This window comes from Ctenopharyngodon idella, chromosome 2 (assembly GCF_019924925.1).
Source record: "Ctenopharyngodon idella isolate HZGC_01 chromosome 2, HZGC01, whole genome shotgun sequence".
Taxonomy (NCBI): Eukaryota; Metazoa; Chordata; class Actinopteri; order Cypriniformes; family Xenocyprididae; genus Ctenopharyngodon; species Ctenopharyngodon idella.
In genome coordinates, this window is record NC_067221.1 from 38029801 (window position 1) to 38051531 (window position 21731).

The window sequence follows — 21731 nt, forward strand, 5'->3', positions numbered from 1 at the left end:
CTTCAATGTATCATTTCAAAGGCGTACAGTACAAGAATAACATTTTTTAAGGTACACCTCAAACAACTAACATGGTTTAAAAAGGAATCAAATTTATGTTGAACAAGGTAGCCAGACAGCTTGATTTAAAAGATTTGATCATGGGTTAATGATTTAGTGTCTGCCTTGAATCCAACTGAGATTGACCAATGACTTTTTTTGTTTGGAAAGGTAAAATATATTTTACCGTTTCATGGTGTTATGAACTGCTCGGAGATGCGAAGGGTTGAGGATCAAAACGCAGTATTTATTAAAAGGAGTAACCCACAATCGAAGTCCAAAAAACAGGCAAAGGTCATATACAAGTAAACAATCCAAATAATAACTGAGATAAGGGCAGATGTAAACTGAGAAATCCAAAAAAAAAAAAAACAGGCAGAGAATCAAAAACAAGACATGGGAGGAAAACCAGGATACAAGGCTCAGAGAAGCAGTACAAACAGACATGCAAAATCTAGTGAGGAGTGACAGATAAACCAGGCTTTATATAAGCAGGGATAACAGATGAGACAGCTGAAAGCAATCATTGATGAGACAAGGCAATGGGGAATGTAGTTTGTGAGAGTGACAAAAGTCTGGGGTGGAGTGCCCCCTGATGGCTCTCAAGGGCACTCCAGCTGATGATTGTGACACATGGATTGTAAAGCTTAAAGGGATAGTTCACCCAAAAATGAAAATTATTCCATGATTTACTCACCCTCAAGCCATCCTAGGTGTATATGACTATCTTCTTTCAGACGAACACAATCTAAGATATATTTAAAAATATCCTTAGTCCTCCAGAGTTTATAACGGTTGTGAATGGTAGGCCAAATTCTGAAGACAGAAAAAATGTCATAATCCATACGACTCCCGAGGGTTAATAAAGGCCTTTTGAAGTAAAAGGATGCGTTTTTGTGAGAAAAATATCCATATTTAAAACTTCATATATTCAAACAACTAGCTTCTGGCGAAAGACCGCACGCAGAATGCGCAAGTCGACTAGCGCAAAATGAGTAATCCGCTGACGCGACATATGACATCCCTTCACTTCAGAAGGCCTTTATTAACCCTCCTGAGTCGTAAGGATTTATCTTTTTTATGGATGAATGCATTTTTTTCTGTTTTCAGAATTTGGCCTACCATTCACCACCGTTATAAACCTTGGAGGACTAAGGATATTTTTAAATATATCTCGGATTGTGTTCGTCTGAAAGAAGATTGTCATATAAACCTATGGCTTGAGGGTGAGTAAAACTTGGGATAATTTTCATTTTTGGGTGAACTATCCCTTTAAACTCCCATTTGATTAAGTGTTTTGTTTAATTCTTTGGAGATTATTTTTTACAAAGAAAGATTTTATGCTTGGCTTTGTTTACAGTCAGCTGTCAGCTCATTTTTATTGTGGCACATTTTGATTGTTTTATTGTGGCAAACTTTGCTGCATCAGGCAGAGATCTGAGACCAGAATGAGGAGTGCTGAGGCCAGGGCAGCCTAGACGGAGAGCTCTGGGACTGGCGTAACAGGAACAGTGTTGTCAGGAACTGTAGGTCCCAGGCAGCCTTGACAGTGAGTTCTCAGATGTGGATAGTGTTGTCATGAAGCGCTGGTTTCTCAGTGTGTTTCGCACCATCGGCTGAAGTTGGTCCTCATCGGCTTTTTTTTGCCCGATTCGACATGTTGAATCAGTATCAGAGCTCGTCGGTCAGTTGGGCCATCTGATCATTCTGATTGGCTGTTCAGCTACTGCCACCTGCTGGTACGGAAAGGCATTTCTTCTTACGTAGGTGCAAAACGGAGGTGCTACTTGGCTGTCGGGTGTCGAGCGTCGGTTTGGTGTGTCAGGGCAACTTTGGACCCAGACACTGCCAACGTGAGCCAACCCCGCAGTCTGCTTTCATCACCACTAGTTCGTCGGCGTCGGCTTGGTGTGTTCCGGGCTTTACACTTAAAAATGATTTGATTTCAGATTTCTTTTCATGTCAAAATAAACATGCTATATAGAAACAAATGTACATAAATAGGGAGCCAAAACAATTAAACGCATTTAGAACTTACCTTAAACCAGTCATGGAGAATGATTTTCCCCAAACCAAGCCACTACTTTGGCTTCTGCGACAAGCAAGACTGAATCAAATGGCAGCATTCTGTGCAGGAAGATGGAAGAGTCTGATTATTACCCTAAATTTTACACCTGCTATCTCTGATTATCCTAATCTAAACTGTAAGGTCAGAAACTCAGGAGAAAGTCCTGCATTATCCAGATCTTTTGTAAATTCACTTGAGTTGGGTGTTACATTTCCCACCTTTTTCTTTGTTCTGCTTTGTATGATTTAGAATAACAAGTGTGGTTCTTTGCTGTGGTGAATGCATGCTCACCTTTTAACAAGCCATGTTTAGACCAGAGGCCCACGTCAGTCATAAGGCAGAGACATAAACCTCTGGTTGACCGTGGCAGGAACCTTGCCAGCCTCACAAAGGCAAGAAGGGATGGAGAGTTCACTCACGTCAGCCTGCCAGGTGCTCAGCTGACTGAGAAGCTCTTGAACTGATGTGCTGAATAGTGCAAATGAAATTTAGATTTCATTTACATTCCCCCCTCTTCACCATGTCTTATTTTGTGACCTGAAACACAAATCAGGTTTATTGTCTACATGAATTACACTGACTTCATAGTTATTCCCATGTCACAATAAACAAACATACTCATTTTGGAACCGTACCTTGAACCAGTCATGGAGAATGATTTTCCCCAAACCAAGCCGCTTCTTTGGCTTCTGCTGCAGGCAAGAATGAATCAAATGGCAGCATTCTCAGAAAGATGGGAGAGAAACTCAGTAATATTAATTTTCCCGCCTTTTCTTTGTTCTGCTTTTTATGATTTACAATAACAATCAGCCTTCTTTGCTGTGGCGAATGGCAGCTCACCTTTTGACAATCCAGGTTTAGACCAGATGCCCGCGTCAATCATGTCCAGGTCGTTGCTGTCTGGAGGATCTCTGCACAACAACTCGAACACAAGCACTCCCAGCGACCATACAGTTGTGGGTTTCCCATGGTACTTGCCACTCTGATCAAACTCAGGAGGGCAGTACACTTGTGTGCCTACGGGAAGACATTTTTTGACTGGTTAGAAGAAGAATGCATATTAGAATATGGTGTAAGTGGTCACTAGAATTGAAGCCCCAAACTACAGGTTTGAGGCATCATACATACCCCAGAATGTCTTATAGGCAGAAGTTTTTAGAAGGTCCCCGCACCCGAAGTCAATAAGTTTGACTTCAAGCATGTCCTTGTTGAACAGCAGGTTCTCTAGTTTGATATCCCGGTGGAGCACTCCACGGCGACAGCACATGTGGGCGGCCTGCACTACCTGCCACATGATAAGTCATGCTAAGTGCTCACTGAGGACGCCTCCGTGGTGCTGCAGGAAATCAAACAGATCCTCGCAGGGTGAGGGACGTTCCAGGATCATGATGTAGAAGCCGAGCTGGTCCTGCCACTCCAGCAGCTGAACTATCTGTGGAACCCTGGGGCCCTTGTTAGCAAGCATTGTTAGGGCAACTTCTAAGGGAAGGGGCGTAGGATGACCAGGCTAGAAAAAAGATCATGTTTATGATTGTTATTTCGACAACTCGTTATTTCAACATATAGCGTTATTTCGACATAAGTTATTTCAACATAACTCAATAACTTGTTATTTTGAGATAAGTCGTTATTTCAACATAACTCGTTATTTCGAAATATTAAGTCATTTCGAGATATTAAGTCGTTATTTCGACATAACTCGTTATTTCAACATAATATCGTTATTTCGACATAACTCGTTATCTGAACATAATAACTCATTATTTGAACATAATAACTCGTTAATATATATCAAGTTTAAATGACGCACAAAATTTGTCTTCATTGGCGCCAAGTGAAAAAACACAGAGACCGCAGCCTACTTACAATGCTGATAAATTCCGTGGTATCCGTCTTCAAGGCAAATTTCAGTGCCACCTGATCAACAAAACCACAAAAATTGTAACAGTTGGCATGTGCAGAGGTCATATCATTACAGTCATTCAACACGTCAAGTGGCCAAAATAGTGGACATAATATAGGCTACATTAGGAATGGACTGGAATGGATACAATGAGAAAAAAACAATTAGCTAACTAGATACTGTAAAAAAATGAAACCTTGAGGCCATCCTTCAAGCGAATCCCTTCGAAGACGGCGCCAAATCCTCCCTCACCGAGCTTATTGCCGATTTCATAGCGGCTCAAAATGTCGCCTATAAAAAGATAAATAATTGGAGTTGACATTATAAACAACGTTTTCCAGAATTATTAAGTTGGCTTGAAAAAGCCAACTTACTGATCTGCTATATAAACTTATTATTCTTCTGACAAAAAATTTGAACAGTATCTCCTCCTAGAGCTTTAAAGCCACCAAACCACCAAACTCGGCTCAGACCTTCAGACTGTTCTGACTCGGGTTGCTATATCTTTTCAAACTGATCCGACTTACGGTTTTCCTAAAAATGCTGATCAAATCTCGGAAAAACTCCCATAGACTTACATTGAAAATCTGAACATTCCATCAACCTCCAACTGTCACAAATTCAAATCTAAACACACTGAAGCCCATTAGACTCAATGAAGCTGCCATTCTATATACTATTTCTAAGCCATTTAAACTCATTCAAACTCATAAACTAACTAACTATCTATCTAACTTACTAACTATCTAACTAACTGACTAACTATCTAACTATCTATCTAACTTACTATCTAACTAACTGACTATCTAACTATCTAACTTACTATGTAACTATCTAACTTACTATCTAACTGACTAACTATCTAACTTACTATGTAACTATCTAACTAACTAACTGACTATCTAACTTACTATGTAACTAACTTTCTATCTAACTGACTAACTAACTTACTATGTAACTATCTAATTTACTATCTAACTAACTGACTATCTATCTAACTATCTAACTTACCATGTAACTATCTAACTTACCAACTATCTAACTAACTAACTAACTAACTGACTAACACACACACACACACACACACACACTCACTCACTCACTCACTCACTCACTCACTCACTCACTCACTCACTCTCTAGCTTTTAAACTACTAAACTAAAACTTAAACTATTTCAAACTGAAAACCTTCAAACTTCAAGCTTGTAAAACTACTCAACTTTCTGGCTAGGCTTTTTCAAGCCAACTTGAAGTTTGTCTACAAACTTTACTCATCTAGTTAAACTTGTAGTTTTAATTTATGAATAGTAATTTGCTAGAGTATTTGTCTGTTATTTGGAATATTTTTTAAAAGAGCTAAAACATAATTTTAAATAGTGAAAAACCTAAAAGAAATGTTACTGCAATTACAGCTTCTAAAACAATAATTTTAACATAAAATCGTGATGTTGACAAATAACGTGGAATTTTTTTGGAATTTTTTTTTTTTTTTTTTTTTACATAAAGTAGTTACGTTACATATGAAGGTCATTTGCTGTTGGGGACTTGAGCTGGAGGCGGCTGAACCTGCTGATCTTCAGCTGAGAGGACATCAGGGCCACTGCTGCGAGGGTCCTGAGCACCATGTTTCTCTGCAGAACAGCTCGTGTGCTGTAGAGAATCCTGATCTAAAGAGGGGCACATTAACCAAAAGCTGGTTTCAGTCAAATAATAATAATTGTTTATGGCATACTGATAGTGATTCTTTGGTACTTATGTGTTTGGAAAATATTAGATGTTAATGATAAAATCATCCTAATGGACATTAACGTTCCCCTTTAATTAACTAATGTCCTTTTAAAGGATGTTTATTTAGCTGAATATGAAGATGAGACTTTTTGATGTCCAGAGCTCCAGTAAACTAAACCACACTGGCATCACGTGAGATTCACCTTCAGTACTTCTCTGCGCAGTACCCTGATGATCCTCCACTTTTACTTTCTGACCTGAGCCGGCTCTCCTCCTCTTTCTCCCCGGCCTCTCGTTTCCCTCACCAACACCAACGGGCTGAAGATGCTTCACCGCCACATTAGTGCTGAATGTTGGAGGTGCACTTTGATCGAAGTTGTAGAGCAGATCGCAAGCATTCTCAGCTTCTGCGCTGCGAGAACAACTTCTTTTCCTCTTCTGTCCCATAATAACAATGTGCGCTTGAATTACACTATCGGAATTCAGGAGCTGCAGAAACAGTGAGTAATGAGAGAGAAGATTCACGCATCTGTCGCGCGCGCATCGTCCTAAAGGTGCCACACACGTCTATGATAGTTCATAGCTCATAGCTCAAGACATGCTTGTTCCGATATTGTTTAATTAATTTGATTTTAAACATTTTAAAGCATTTTAAAACACTATGAAAGAAGAAAAGATGCGCTTGTTTTGTTGAGTTTCTGTGATTCAGTCTTAAATGTTTAATGTAAATGTGGTTTTTCAATAAAATCAGTATTTTTCTAGTTCTGTTATCAATATATCATTGATGTCCACCGTTCCTCTATAAGTTATACGTTTTAACACCGTATTTTTGACCGCTTTTTGTTGAAAATCTTTTGGGGGCAAAAGAGGTAAGATTACCTCAGTATTTTCACCTCATGACAGGTTATTAAGTAAAAAATAAACACAATCAGAAAAATATTTCCTTTTTTTTTCATTTATGACTGAAGGCTAAGTCCTAGTTAAGTGGGGCAATAAAGCATTCTTAAGTTCAACTATAATTGCATTTAATATAAATGCAAACTAATACACTTTTTAAAAAAAATTTGTGTAACATGCAATTAAGTGTACTTCTTTTACACAAATCTCAATGCAGGAGATGTCACAATGATTTGTCATTGTGAAGTTAAAAGCGCAAGCAATTTATAATGCAACTCTGTAATAAAGTATCAGACTTTCCTCATTTCTCCTTTATTTACTGAAAATATAAATCTTTTTTTTCATTGCTTTATTATTTAGCAACAGAAGAATAACCTCCAGTATGGCGCCTATATGTGGCCAAATATTTCAGTCTGAGAGTCTTTTGTCTTGGTCTTCTCTCCTCCATTTGTGTAAGAAAAACATTAAAAAACATCAACATGTGAGTAAAATATCTAGCTTCCGCCAGACCGCCTTCGGTATTGGCAGTATTTACTTAAAAATGCACTAATTTGCATACATTTAGTACAAAAATCTGAACATTGGATGAAGTTATAGGTTCAGAATTCCTGTTTCATTTTTTTTTTTTTTTTTTTTTACATATTAGAGTCAAAGGTTTTTACAGAGGAGATTTTGGGTATCTCTTTTTTTCATAATTCAGAAAGTACTGTGAACAGTCAGAAAAAAAAATACATTTTCACAATTTTTCTTTAAAATAAAATGTATATAATCTGGCAAATTATATTATGAACTAATCCCTCTGTAAAAACCTTTAGAATATAGACAGGAATAAAACTGTAAAGTTTGGTGTATGTAAGTGCTTCTGAAGTGGAGATATGTGGCTCAGTGTAGGAGAAAAAAAAACAAATTCTGAGAAAAATATGCATTGTAATTGAAATCTTTAGACACATAGATAAAGTGCCAAACTTATTTTTAAAATTCATCCATTCATCTATCCTTCAATAATATTTATTCTGCCATTACCATGAGAAGAGAAACAGCCCCATACCATAACGCTTCCACCTTCAAACTACACTGTTGGTATGGTATTTTTAGGGTCATATGCAAAGCCATTTCTCCTCCAAACATGACGTGTGGTATTGTTGCCAAAAGCTTAATTTTGTCTCATCTGACCACACTAAATTCTCCCAGTAGTTCAAACCTTTCCAAATGTTGTGCAGAAACCTTCAAATGAGCTTCGACATGCCTTTTCTTCAATAATGGAGTTTTCTGTGGCAAGCGTGCATGGAGGCTGTGGCAGTGGAGTGCAATTCATATTGTTTTCTCTGTGCAGTCTATTTTTATAGTTTTCTTTGTGTAGTTTTCTCTGTACAATCTTCAGTGTCACATGATCCTTCAGAAATCATTTGACAGTTTTTTTTTATTGCTTTGGCGCAATTTTCACAATTGGTACATTTTCAAAATTCTTAGTACTAATATCACAACAGATCATCAAGAGGGCACTTCTCAAACATTTCAGCATATTTTCAGTTGTGTTAGTACAATACACAAAATCACAAAGTATCCTTTTCACTACACAAAATAAGTGTTTCATCTATATAAAAGCCAAGCCGAGTATCTTACGAGCACCTGATAATTTGGGGCGTTGGTTTATAGGCTCTTCCCTATTCCCAAATCATACATAACTACATGACAGGCTACTAGCGACCATATACTCACACAGACAAATACACTCTAGTAGTTTTTGTTGAGTGGAATGGCCCTACTGTTCCTCACTATTCACCAAACCATTTGCACAGCCGACTTTTTATTTTCTTTCTTTTTCTATCCAAAACTGTATCTGCAAATACACAGTACCCACACTTGCTGTCTTGACCACTTGAGAGCGGATGTACGTGACAGGAAATAAGTGTGCAAGACTGTCCTAGGTCTAAAAAATGCCACATCTCAGTGTCCTTAATTCACTAAATCCATCTCTAATACTGCTTCAGAATATTTAAAGCTAAGTGTTTCCCATCATTCATGTTCAGGAACTCATGTGCCCCAAAATTGCGAGATTTTGAGGAAAACTTGCCAGTTAAAGTTAGATTAATTGGATATATCATTTCAATCTCTACAGACATTTGCGGTTTTCACGCCACTTGAACACTTACAGGAAATATGTCATCGAAGTAGAGAAGTTATCAAATGCAAAGACCACGAATGTGGGTATTTGGCCAGGCCCATTATAATACACTCTTTTGGAACCACCCACTTAGACAGGAAATGATTGTCTTATCAAAGCAAGCGACCAACCACATTTCTTGTTGTTTATGTGTGGTTTATAAACAGCTCCTCAGAAATCAATGTTGAAATCAGTCAAACCATGTTAAGAGTTAGGGGGTTGTTGTTTTGTTGACTGTCTTTTGCAGACGTTAATGCAGTACTCAAGTTTCTGCGTGAATGATCTCTCAATGATAAGAATTGCTTTGTCCAAAATTAATAAATACTGATTGTGCCTAAGGATCCTTTCACACAGAACTCACAAAACGACCTAGAGACATGCTTTTAAATTGAACTTCCTTTAACTTGAGTGCCGCATTTTCAGAAAGCCATGTCATTCATGAGACGCTGAGACAAAAAGACGTGAGCACAACAGTCAAACACGTCAATCCAGCACAAGTTTACATAGAAAAACAATGGAAAAGGAGCACAGTGGAATAAAAAAAAAAAAAACTTTGTGTGAACGGCCCCTAACTCTGAAAACAAGGCCAGAAATACTGTTCTGCTAATAAATATGTACTTCACTTCCTACTAAATGCCGCAAACAAACTCTGAATCAAATTCAGTGATTAATTCTCTCTCAGAAGTAATCATTTTTTAAAATCTGCATCTTGTAAAAAAATTTTCCCCCCAGGTTGGCCTTTTAAAAAAAAAAAACAAGTGAGCCCTGAAGTCTGAGTCAGACTATTTTGATTCTTCCTCAGGATTGTAATGGTTGCGTTGCTGTTTTAGGGGCACTCATCAGGGTTAAAGTGAGACATGCTGTCTTGTTAAAACCTGCCGTGGGTGTTGCCACGAACCCAAGTATGTTGCCTTTAAAGGAAATTCCACATGGACCAGAATGAACTTCCTGTATCTTCAGGATGCCAAGACAAGTGTCAAATGACTGCATCTTAGTCAATAATGCAGTTTATGTTACATGTTTTTTTATGAATGTTTTGCACCTAAAATGGTGTAAAAGTCCTCATTTAAAATACCTTTTGCCAATGAAAAACAAGCGAATAAAACATGAGCATAAACTATTAAAAATTAGCTAACAACCTTTAATGTATCATCTCAAAGACAAATAGTACAAGAATAACATTTTTCAAGGTAGACCTCAAACAACTACATGGTTTGAAATGGAATCAAACTCAAGCGAAGTGCCTGTAAAACAGAAAATGTACAAAACAAGATTTTCAACAAGGTCAAGTAGACATATTTAGGTCCTATCCAATTGCAAACCAGTTTTTCCACTAACGGGGGATGTGTGTGGCATCAATAAACAGAGTTTGTACTTGTATTTTTAGATTTACACCAATTTTACAGGATTTAAAAATGAACGTTCAGTGTTCCCAATAACACTTGGCTAATATAAATCAAACGCTATCAAATCCTCCCTCTTCACCGTCTGTAGCGGTACCGCTTAAAGTGGAACCACAGCTGAAAGATTCCATTGGCAAACTGGCAGCGGAAGCCATGGCGATGGGAATACTCCCATTCACGGTTCACGATCTTGAAGGCGATGTCCTCGTATGGTGGTCCGGCATGGAAGCGCAGAATTCCAAAGTCTTTGTTGTCAGGACAGGGCTCGAGGAAGTACTGTGGAGTTGAGCGTTTGTCGATGAGATCGGGGTAGAAGATGTTGAACTTGTAGCCCTGGACGATCTTGGGCGGCGGATTGTCGAAGTCGTAATGCGTCTGGTTGTATTTGTTCCACTCGAAGCCGGTGTGAACGCGGTTGAAGAAGCGGGGCTTGCGCGGGCGGTATTTGTCGGCCCACAGGTACATTTTTCCAGTCAAAGGCATTTCGACACTGAACTGGGCCTCGTCGCCGCTCATTCCCTCTTTAGCGCGACGCACAAATGCATCCTCCGCACTTTCATTTGCATCACCTGTTCAAGAAAAAGACAAAAGTTAACATGAATAGATGTTAACAGAAGGCAAATGTGAACTCTTAACGCTTTCCCCGCCATTAACGGAAATTTCCGTCATTTGTAAGACAACGCTTCCCTGGCATTGACGGAATTTTCCGTATTACCGCAGTAGGGGGCGCTATTACGCATCTTCTGAAAGAGTCCTGAATCTCCTGATCAAAACACAGGCGAAGATGATGCAGAAACAAGCGATATCATATGTATTCATATGGATTTTTAAAATAACGCGATTACCAACATTAAACAGCATACAAATCAAAACTACCTAATGTTACTGAATGAAATGTTGACCCAGGATGAGCTATAGGACTGTGCAAGCATTAGCATGGACTCCATCTACGTTTTGATCATGGTTCTGAACATGATCCAGATGTAGTCTTTGACAAAAACAAGTTTCTCAACTTTTTGCTCAAATAGCAAAAAGTTGTTTTTTCATGTTGCCTTTTCTGAGCACCCAGTGTGCAGGAAAAATGTGCAGGAAATTTGGAGGAAAAAAGAAACTTTTTGCCTATTTTTGTTGGACAGCAAAAAAGTAAGAAATAAAGTAGGGAGGTAAAACAGAGGCAAAAAAAAAAAAAAAAAAAAAACACTTCAGCCATAAAAAAAAAATCTTTCAAACAATGAAAAAGCATGCTTATTTTCAACTTTAAAAGTTCACATTTGATCTTTTTCCTGATGCAATTCTGGTACTGAAACATTAAAGCACGTGGCGTGTGTAATTTCACCATGGTATATGATGCGATAGAGCGATACGCACCTGTCACCTGCAGCTGTCTCCGGGCCAGCAGGAGTCTCTGCAGGTCCTCCTCCACGTTGATGATGTGCGTGTCCAGCGGTAACTCGGAGGGCTGCAGGAGGGTGGGACTGTAGCGGCCGGAGTCGTACTCTGCCTGACTCTGCTGGATCAAATCCTCCTCTGTTAACACGGCCTCCGCTGCTTCATCTTTCTCTCCCTCCTCTCCATCTCCCTCTCCACCCTTCCTCTCCTCAGGACTGCTCCTTCCAGACCGCTCACCCTCTTCTCCATCCTTTCCTTTGGTCCGTCTCCCTTCCTGTTTCTCCAAGTTGGCACCTTGCTGAGAGCTGCCCGCCTCCTCGTCTGCAGACTCCGCCTCTCTAGGGCTACTGAGTAACAGAACGGACTTTTAGTTAGAAATTTTAGTTATTTAGAGCTGAGTAACTAGATAATTGTATCCAGGATATTTTTTAGGCCCAAATAAAAAAAAGTTATTAATAATAATTATACAAATTTCCTGATATTTCCAGGTTTTCTATCATCATGGAAACCCAGGAGTATTAGCATATTGCTTAGTAAGAAGTACGTATTGTATAATGCGTACTATTTAAAAACAAACAAAAACAAAAACAAACATGAAACAGTATGCAGAATGCAACAATAATCATTTTGAATTGTAGTATACTACTTGGTTATATGACCTCATTAAGTTGCATGTTTAATTCAGCAGGTTGAGTCCAGTTCATTTCCATCTTAGAAATATAGTTATTTAGTATTTTTCTGCAATTCAAATTAGTCTAAAAATAACATTCAGATTAGGAAGTCTAAGCGTTCAGGTAATTTTACTGAATTTTCCAGTCGGTTGTGATAGAATTACAATTATTATTATTATTTTATTGATCAATTTTAAGAATTTTTGAGATATTTTGAACTAGAAAATGTATATTTATATTATGTTAAAATTTTATATTTTTTCATATTATTAAAATGTCCATGATATTTTCAGTCCCTATTACTTTAAAATTCCCTAATATTTGCAGGTTTTCGGTCACCATGGTACTGGTTAATGTGAAGTATATACTAGAGCTGCACGATTCTGGTAAAATTGAGAATCACTATTATTTTTTTGTTCAAAATAGATGTTCTCCCGTGACTCTGAACAGAAAACTAAACAAAACAACATGTAATTTACTAAAGGTTCTGACAAAATGTTAATTGCTGCAGTCTAATTTAAAACAATATTGAATTAATTTGAATGAATTATTTATTTATTTATTTTTAATTGGTTTGAATGAATGATTTAATGACTCATTCATAAAGACTTCACTTGCTTCATTATTGAATGAATCAGCGTTTTTGAACGATTCTCTTGAATGATTGAGAGACAAATTTTTTTTAAAAAGTCACTTGTCGCCACCTACTGGTGTAATGGTGTAATTGATACAATCTTTATTTGAAGGGTCACTTTACTTTGTAAAGGTGGTTTACTTTTTTTTTTTTTTTTTTTTTTTTTTTTAAATCGCTACCATAGACATCAGTGTTTATATCTGAACTATAAACTTTTATCCCTGTACTTCTGTGATAATTTGAATGATTGCAACAGAAATAATGATACTGTGTGGTTGAAAAGACTGTTTGTGAAGCCGTTTCATACCTGTACATGAACACTGCTCTCTCTAGATCAGAACACAGATCTGATTGTTCGATGTGATCGTACTTGTCATTTAGGAAAGAAATCGCGTGGGTGTTTGAATCAAGATCGCGATCTTTTCACGATTAATCATGTAGCTCTAGCTCTATAATGCATATTATTTTTAAAAAATTATATGTGAAAAAGTATGCAGAATGACAACAAAAAATTTTAAAATGTAGCACGCTACACAATCACATGACCATTCTATTGCATATTTAATTCAGCAGGTTTCAGTTTATTTTTCCATCTTGGAAATATCGCTATTTTGAATTTTCAATCCACATTTCTCTCTAAAAAATAGCATTTGTAAATCTGAACATTCAGGTAGAAATGAAATCACTCACATGGGCCGCTCATTCTCTGGCTCCTCTTTGATGATGGGGAACAGCGGTTCACTCTCCACACCCTGTTCCTGCTTGAGTTTATACAACTTCTGCCGCAGGACGTCCTGATGGCGCTCTCTCAGCCTTCATAAAAGACACACAAGCACTTATTTTAATACATTACCGAATGCTAAAAATCTCCAAAGGCCTCATGATTTATAGTCTGATACGCACCTGGCTCGTGCCATGTAGACCCGCACCTGCTGCAGGAGACTCTCCCAGTAGCCGATGTCCAGGTTGGAGCCTCCGGCCTGGATCTTATTCTCGATGTTCATATAAAGAGCCTGAAGCTGACTGTAAGTCTTCCCTTTAAACACGCTCTGCACGTCTGTGCTGACGGATGTGTTTATACCCTCACGACGGTCACCTGACACCAACAAAAGAGATGGATGAGGGGTTCTGCACTGGCTTTCTTTACTAAATGTATTAATCTATGAGAAGTGTTGTAAAAAACTATATAAAGTCACAGATTTCACATAAACTTCATTTGCACTATTACATGAATTTGCAGATTTCAAAAGAGTTCACAGCAGATATTTAGAGAGAACTGCAGCTAGTGGCCAAAAGTGATATCCGGCCTAGGAAAATTGACATCTTCACCCTTTATTTAAAAATGTGTTAAAGATTTTTTACGCATATTGCGTAGTTGTGCTTGGAGTCAATTTTTTATTTGTGATAACACAATGCCAAATTGTGCTGACATAATTTTTGGCCAGGCTGACATAAAGAAATTATGAACACAAGCAAAAACAAGAGAGAACCAACAAAATATGAATAACTGATTATGTGGTATTTATTGTGTGCTTTTTGTTTTTCTATGCATTTTTTTTTTTGTTGCATAGTAAAATAAAACCTGTAGCTGTCGTTAATTCCTTTTTTGCCAAATAATTGTCAGATAAATACCTTAATCAAGTTTACTGTTTTGTTTTTCCCTCAAATTTAAAATAATTAAAAATATAAAATATTTTCCTCATATTTTGATGGATGAATCAAACTTGTAGGGTCATTAAAAACAAACATCCCCAAACTAATCCTCCGAACATCACTTTTGACCACTACTGTATGAAAAACTAATTAAAAAAAAAAATAAAAAATGAAATAAATAAAATAAATAAACTAATACAATAAAAAATATACACTACAACTCAAAAGTTTGGAGTTTTTTTAAAGTCTCTTCTGCTCACCAAGGTTGCATTTATTTGATCAAAAAATACAGTAAATACTTATAATATTGTGAAATATTTTTACAATTTATAATAACTATTTTCTATTTGAATACATTTTAAAGTGTAATTTATTCCTTTGGTGTCATTATGAATTCAGTATCATTACTCCAGTCTTCAGTGTCACATGATCCTTCAGAAATCATTCTAATAGGCTGATTTGCTGTTCAAGAAACATTTCTGATTATGATCAATGTTGAAAACAGTTGTGTTGCTTAATATTTGTGGAAACCTTGATACTTTTTTTCTTCAGGATTCTTTGATGAATAGAAAGGTCAAAAGACAGAATTTATTTGAAACAGAAATATTTTGTAACATTATAAAAGCCTTTATTGCTACTTTGCTGAATAGAAGCATTAATTTCTTAAAAAAAAAATACTCCAAACTTTTGAATAGTAGTGTAAATACAATCTTTAAAAAAATATATATAAAAATTTATTGACAGCATAAATTAAAATTACTAACTTTTAGTGAGCATTTATTTCACACAATATTTACTCTGAAATGAATCAACTGTAAAGTAAACAGGATGTAAATATGATAGCGAAGGTCATCACATCACCTGGTCCTTTCCCTGATGTCTCCAGTTTGCGCAGTTTGCTGATTTCATCTTCAGTAATGGTGGTCATGTCCCTCCAGAAATCCACGTTCTTGCCCTGTTCCAGCTCCATGTACACCTGCAGCCAGTAACACAGCTGTTAAAACTACGACACTATGACCAAAATCATCACAGAAGAATGTAAGAAATACTGTTACTCCACACTTTTAATATAATGTCTGAACTGGCAGTCCAATCATGTGTTGGACTCTCTCTCTCCTACACACCTTGATGTCCTCCAGCAGGTCCTCCATGTCTGTGACGGTGAGTCCGTTGAGGAATGTGTATGGCTCATGCATCTCCACCGACAGATCATCATCTTCAGCGCTGATGTATTTAGCCAACAGGTCGATGGGTTTTCGCTCGGCCGTCACGGATGCGAATCTTAGACCTGCATCACATCACAGAAACACGTTACAAATAATCCAATCACATGCATGTATATATGTATAAAAAGATTAGCCATTTGAAGAGCGTGACCTCAGTTTGGCCTGGTGCAGATGAAAGTTGTCCTCCTGTTCCGCCCAAGTTTTGAAATGCTCCGCCTCTTTCTCCCTCTGCAGCATCTCCAGCTCCTGTTCACGCATGGATTTCTCCCGCTCTCGCTCCAGACGCAGCTGCTTCACCTGAACACACAAGTCACACACATTTAGTTCAGTTTTTAGTTCATTTCCCAAAAGCATCTGGATACACATTTAGACATAAAAAGTAGTACAATTTATTATGAGAGAACATTTCATTAGGGAAATGAATAAATAGTTATTAATGTAATGAAAGTTTAATTCATATGTTGCAGGGTTATTATAGTTAAAGATGCAGTATGCAATATTGACAGCTAGTGGTTGAAATGGGTACTGCAGTCCAAATTCCAAATATTGGAGAGGGTTGTTTCCCCCACCCCCTCCTCCTCAGACTCAAGGCTCACATGGGTTGCCAGATTGTTGGACACGCAACAGGATCCGGCGCAATTGACATTGGAAGGCTATGTATGAGCCTTACACAGTAAGTTGATGAGTTGATTTATCTGTGTTTTAATATTCCTCTGGTCATTTAGTTTATTAGATGGATGCCGAGGCTTTTAAGGTCAGGTAGAATCTGCAATCTCTGACCCAGTTTGTTTGCTGGTTTCCATGGCTGTAATAAGCTTTGTTTTCAACCAACTGGCAACCCGGGGTGTCGAAATACTATTGAGTAAATTGGCAGAAGGCGGGATCACAGACCAAAACAAAAACGGACATTTCGAGAATAACTGGCTGTAGCATTGTTTTTCAGAGAAACAGGTATGTGAACTTGGCATGTTTCCTAAATCTTTGCAAACATATTATGGTATTTTTAATGTGTTAGTACAGTCAAAAAAATTACATACAGCACCTTTACCTAAAACTAAAACAGAATAAAAAACTTCTGTTACTTAAAAAAAAATAAACTTACACTTAAATAGTTTTTTAAAAATTAGACTAGTTGCCATTCAGTTTAACTTGATAGCCAAAAATAACTCTAACTGAAATAAAAATTTATAGAAACTATTGACATATTTATAAAAAAAAAAAAAAAAAAAAAAATCTAAAACCATAAAAATGACAAAAACACTCAACAAAATACTAAACTTTAAAACCATAATAAGCAAAACTACTAAACTATTTTTAAGAAAATACAAAAAATAACAACTAATTCAAAATATTAGTAAAAAATAACTGATATGTTGCTGTCACATTATATTTGAAAGTTAATGAACTACTGACCTTTTATATTTGATACTGACTAATTAAACTATTCTAAAATATTATCACATATTTGTTTAAGGAGCCTCCTGTCATGTTGAATAAAAATGCTTGATGCATAAAAAGTTTTTCAAGTATATATTATCTTTGTAAATTCTGTAATAATTCTTAAAGGGTTAGTTCACCCAAAAATGAAAATTCTGTCATTAATTACTCACCCTCATGCCGTTCCACACCTGTAAGACTTTTGTTGATCTTCGGAACACAAATTAAGATATTTTTGTTTAAATCCGATGGCGCTATTCTCGTAAATATTCTCGTCGCTTTATAATATTAATGTTGAACCACTGTACTCACATGAACTGATTTAAATATGTTTTTAGTACCTTTGTGGATCTTGAGAGAGGAAATGTCATTGCTCCTATGCAGGCCTCACTGAGCCATCGGATTTAAACAAAAATATCTTAATTTGTGTTCCGAAGATCAACGAAGGTCTTACGGGTGTAAAACGGCACGAGGGTGAGTAATTAATGACAGAATTTTCATTTTTGGGTGAACCCTTTAATTCAATTTCAAAATCGCCTTACAAATTCCCTATTCTATAATGTTTAAGTGTTCATAACTAATGAAACAATTTTTTTTTTTTTTTTTTTTAAATGTATCTACTTTTATACTATTATTTTTTTAATGTATCATGTATATATAATCTTTCTAAATTCTGTAGTAATTCTTAATTAAATTTAGAAATCAAAATAAATTCCCAATTCTATTAGGGCTGGAACGACGCGTCGATGTAATCGATTACATCAATTACACACTGTTTACATTCATCCCTAATCCTTTGTCATGTTTCACACAAAACAAAACTCTAGAGCAGATGCTAATGCTAATCAATTACGTCAACGCATTGTTCCAGCCCTTAATTCTATAACGTTTCAGTGTTCAAAAGTATTTGGTACCTTCTGTAGTTCCCTGCGGTTTTCCTCCTGGATGCGTTTATTTCTCTCCTTCAGATTCTTTTCTGACAAGTGCCCGATCCCTTTCTTCTCCAGAGCCTGAAAAATACACACACAGTAAATGAACTTTATTTCTATTAACACAAGTCCTAACCAGACTTTCTCAAGCAACATCACTGCAATATCAAGATGCATTTAGGGGTGTAACGGTGCATCGATATGAATCTATGCAACGATTAAATGACTAACGATATGATGTATTGATCAATATACATTTAAGACTGTCTTTAAAGTTTACCCAAAAATGAAGATTCTGTCATCATTTACTCACCCTCAAGTTATTCCAAACCTGTATGAATTTCTTTCTTCTGCTGAACACAAAAAAATATTTTGAAGAATGTCATCAATGGGGTCCATCAACTGTTTGGTTACCCATATTCTTCAAAATATCTTTTGCGTTCAGCAGAAAAAAAGAAAGTTATACCAGTTTGGAACAAAACTGGTATAACTTTGGGTGAGTAAATTATTATATTATTATATATATTATTTAAAAAACAAAAAATGTATTTTTTTTGTTGTGGATGTCCCAATTAGGATACAAGATTTGCAGGATTTTCAGAGAGTTCAATTAAATATTTATGTTACATTTTTTTTTTTGCATTTGTGAGTAAAAATGACTGGTTGTGTAAAATAGGCACATAATATTGATGTATCTAATCACAGGCCCACTAAATCTAATTCAATCTGAATCATATCATGGCACGTTTTGAGGTAAATATTATTTTGTTTCGGCGTCTAAGAGAATCGATATCAGAACGTATCGTGATCAAAAGGTCAAATTTCCACCCTTAGCATTTGACCTCTGCTATCAAAGCATCTCTCACCTTCTGCCATTTGAACGTGCCGAGCAGGTTGTTATCTCCAAACGGATTGTCAGCGTTGGTGTAGCCCATGTACTCTTCACTCCAGCCCATCTTCTCTCTCTTCTTCCGCTCTTTGGCCTCTTTCTTGGCCAGACGCCTGGCTCTCTTCTCCTCCGGGGTCTCCAGCGCTTTCATCATCTCCCTCTTTTTCTTCATCTCTTCTTTGGCAGAGGGACCCTCTGCCGTCTTGCCCCCCCGATCGGAGTCGGCGGAGGAGGTAGAGGAACACGAGGATCTGGATTCGGAGCGTCTACGTCTATCTCGTTCCTTCTCTTTACTCTTTTGCCTCCATCTCTCCCGGCTGGGGCTCCTGCTCTGTCGTCTCCTCCTCTCTCTTTCGCGCTCCACGCTGGAATCTGAGCTGGAGCGTGACAAGCTTCTACTCATCCTCCTCCTGCCCTTCTCATCCTTGTGTTTCTTCTTCATCTTATGTTTCTTATGATCACTGTGATTATCACCTGAAGAGCTACAACAATAAATAATAATGAAAAGGGTTAGAACACTTGCAATCACAATCAGGAGTTTACAGTTTTTTGGATATGGTAAAATATGATCATCCTTGTACGAAGGATCCCCATCTTGTAATCACCATGAAATCAATATTGACGATTCTTGTTTTTTTTTTTTTGGAATATTGTAGCATTTATTATAAATGATTTCTCAGTGCACATCATTATTTGCTTTATAATTCATGTGCCCTCGTAACCTTTAATCAAAATAACTTCCCCTCGCTACTGCGGTGACATCTCTTCTCTTCTCTGATGATGCGTTTACTGGCACGAGGGCGGGGCAACATGTCACTCACATGAGATCGGCCAATAGCAAACCAAAACCAACCAATCAATTTTCCATGAACAAAATCAAGTCCTACCCTACATTTTTTCTTGTTCAATAAGCAATTTCACTCAGATATACGTCACAATGAGGAAGAAAAGTATATTGCAACTTCCATTTCATGCCGACTTCTACCTAGTTTCTTGTATAAAGACTCAATTTACACTATGAAAAAATATATTATTATAAATATGTCTAAAATATTATTCAGAAAATATTTAGTTTCTATTATCCCTCATATTCCTTTCAAGTATATCTTTATCGAATTTTAGCTAATTTATTCTTTTTTTCCCTTTTTTCTTCACTTACAAAAATTAACCATGTTTATATATATATATATATATATATATATATATATGTATATGTGTGTGTGTGTTTGTGTGTAGTAAAAGTTTAAAAGTATAGTAATTTGTGTTTGGTTACCATGGTTTAGCTATAGTGACCATGCTTTTTTTTTTTTGTAGTTAAGTAAAACCATGGTTAATTTTCGTAAGGGTTATTACTATGTATTGTATTTTTTTGTTTGTTTCTTATTAGCCTTTTTATGATTACTTTTTCCTTTTAAAGCACTTGAATTAGCACTGTGTATAAAAAGAGCTATATAAATAAACGTGCCTTGTCTTGCCTACTACGTTACATTATTACGCCTTTCCACTTGTTAGTACTGTTATTTGTCATTTCTACACTGTTTTTCTTTAAACATTTCCACGGACTCCCACTGGATAAACTAAAATTCCTACAGAATATTTTTACTATTTGTGTCTATGTTTTTAAGTACCTGTCTCTGTCTTTTGATCTTCCGTGTGATCGTACTCTTCTGTCTCTCTGATAGCGGTCAGAGTCGCTGGAGTGGCCGGACTCTCTGCCTCTGTGTCGGCTCGGGCCTGCGGAAGCTCCGCTGCTCCTAGAGCCGCCGCTGTCAGACCGGCTTCGTCTGCGAGAACCCTTCACAGGTGAACGGTTCCGACCGTGTCTGTCCTCTGACGAGCGGACATGTCTGCTGGATCTTTCTCGAGAGAGGGACCGCGATCGGCTCCTACGATGCTTCTTCGATCCCATGTTTGCAGGTCCTGATCGCGCCGCGTCGCGTAAATAGGTAGTCTATAATGTTTGTAATACTTATGTATAGCAAATCAATCCCGTGATAATCGTTAAGATGAAATAATAAAACTTATTTGTATATATATATATATATATATATTATAAGTATGCAGTTTTATTGTTATTCAAGCTTTACACAAATATTCATATAATTTCAAGCAGGCGATATATAGAGCGCCTCATCTGAGGTCCTTTTTGAGGAAGGCTCGCTGTTTCTCCGTCATTTTAATTTGCACTTTCGTTAAAAACAAAAAAACAAAACGTAAAATATTATTAAGAAAAATGATATAGTCAAACCCTATGACCTGGGTGGTTTAAACATAATTGATTTTGAACAGATGAATGGCATGTTGAAGTTAAAATGGTTGCAGCATTTTATACAATTCTGAGAGTTTTTGATTTAAAATTCCAGCATCATTATTTAAGAAACTTGGTGGCATTGAATTCTTACTTAAATGTGACTTCAATATTTCTAAACTTCCAGTTAAATTATCTGCATTTCATCAACAAGCTTTGCGAAATTGGAAACTAGCACACACCCATAACTTTACACCACATAATTCCTTAATATGGAATAATAAGTATATACTACATAGAAATAAAATCACTCTTTTATGAGGATTGGTTTTGTAGAAATATTTGGTTTATAAAGGATCTCTTTGACGATGATGGAAAGGTGCTGGATTACAATGCTTTTACTATTAAACATGGTTTCGCATGCCATCCAAAACAGTTTTTCACAGTAATTTC

General features: G+C 36.7%; 2 protein-coding genes and 1 pseudogene across 2 annotated transcripts in view; 1 reads left to right on the forward strand and 2 right to left on the reverse strand.

The window, feature by feature from the left end:
• Positions 1-1281: 1281 nt before the first annotated feature.
• LOC127501791 (serine/threonine-protein kinase pim-1-like) lies at positions 1282-4283 on the reverse strand (annotated as a pseudogene).
• A 5636-nt stretch (positions 4284-9919) lies between these two features.
• On the reverse strand, positions 9920-20975 carry cactin. The gene is given in 11 exon segments (XM_051866213.1): positions 9920-10771; positions 11571-11938; positions 13587-13709; positions 13800-13992; positions 15411-15525; positions 15674-15805; positions 15807-15837; positions 15927-16072; positions 18127-18222; positions 19008-19512; positions 20659-20975. Coding segments are annotated over 11 exon segments (2481 nt in total). The 5' UTR covers positions 20940-20975; the 3' UTR covers positions 9920-10280.
• Positions 20734-21731, forward strand: part of LOC127497660 (CD48 antigen-like) — a 50170-nt gene continuing 49172 nt past the window's right edge. Inside the window, exon 1 of the mRNA XM_051866317.1 lies at positions 20734-20976. The gene's annotated coding sequence lies outside the window, so the exon portion shown is untranslated. The remainder of the gene's footprint in view (positions 20977-21731) is intronic.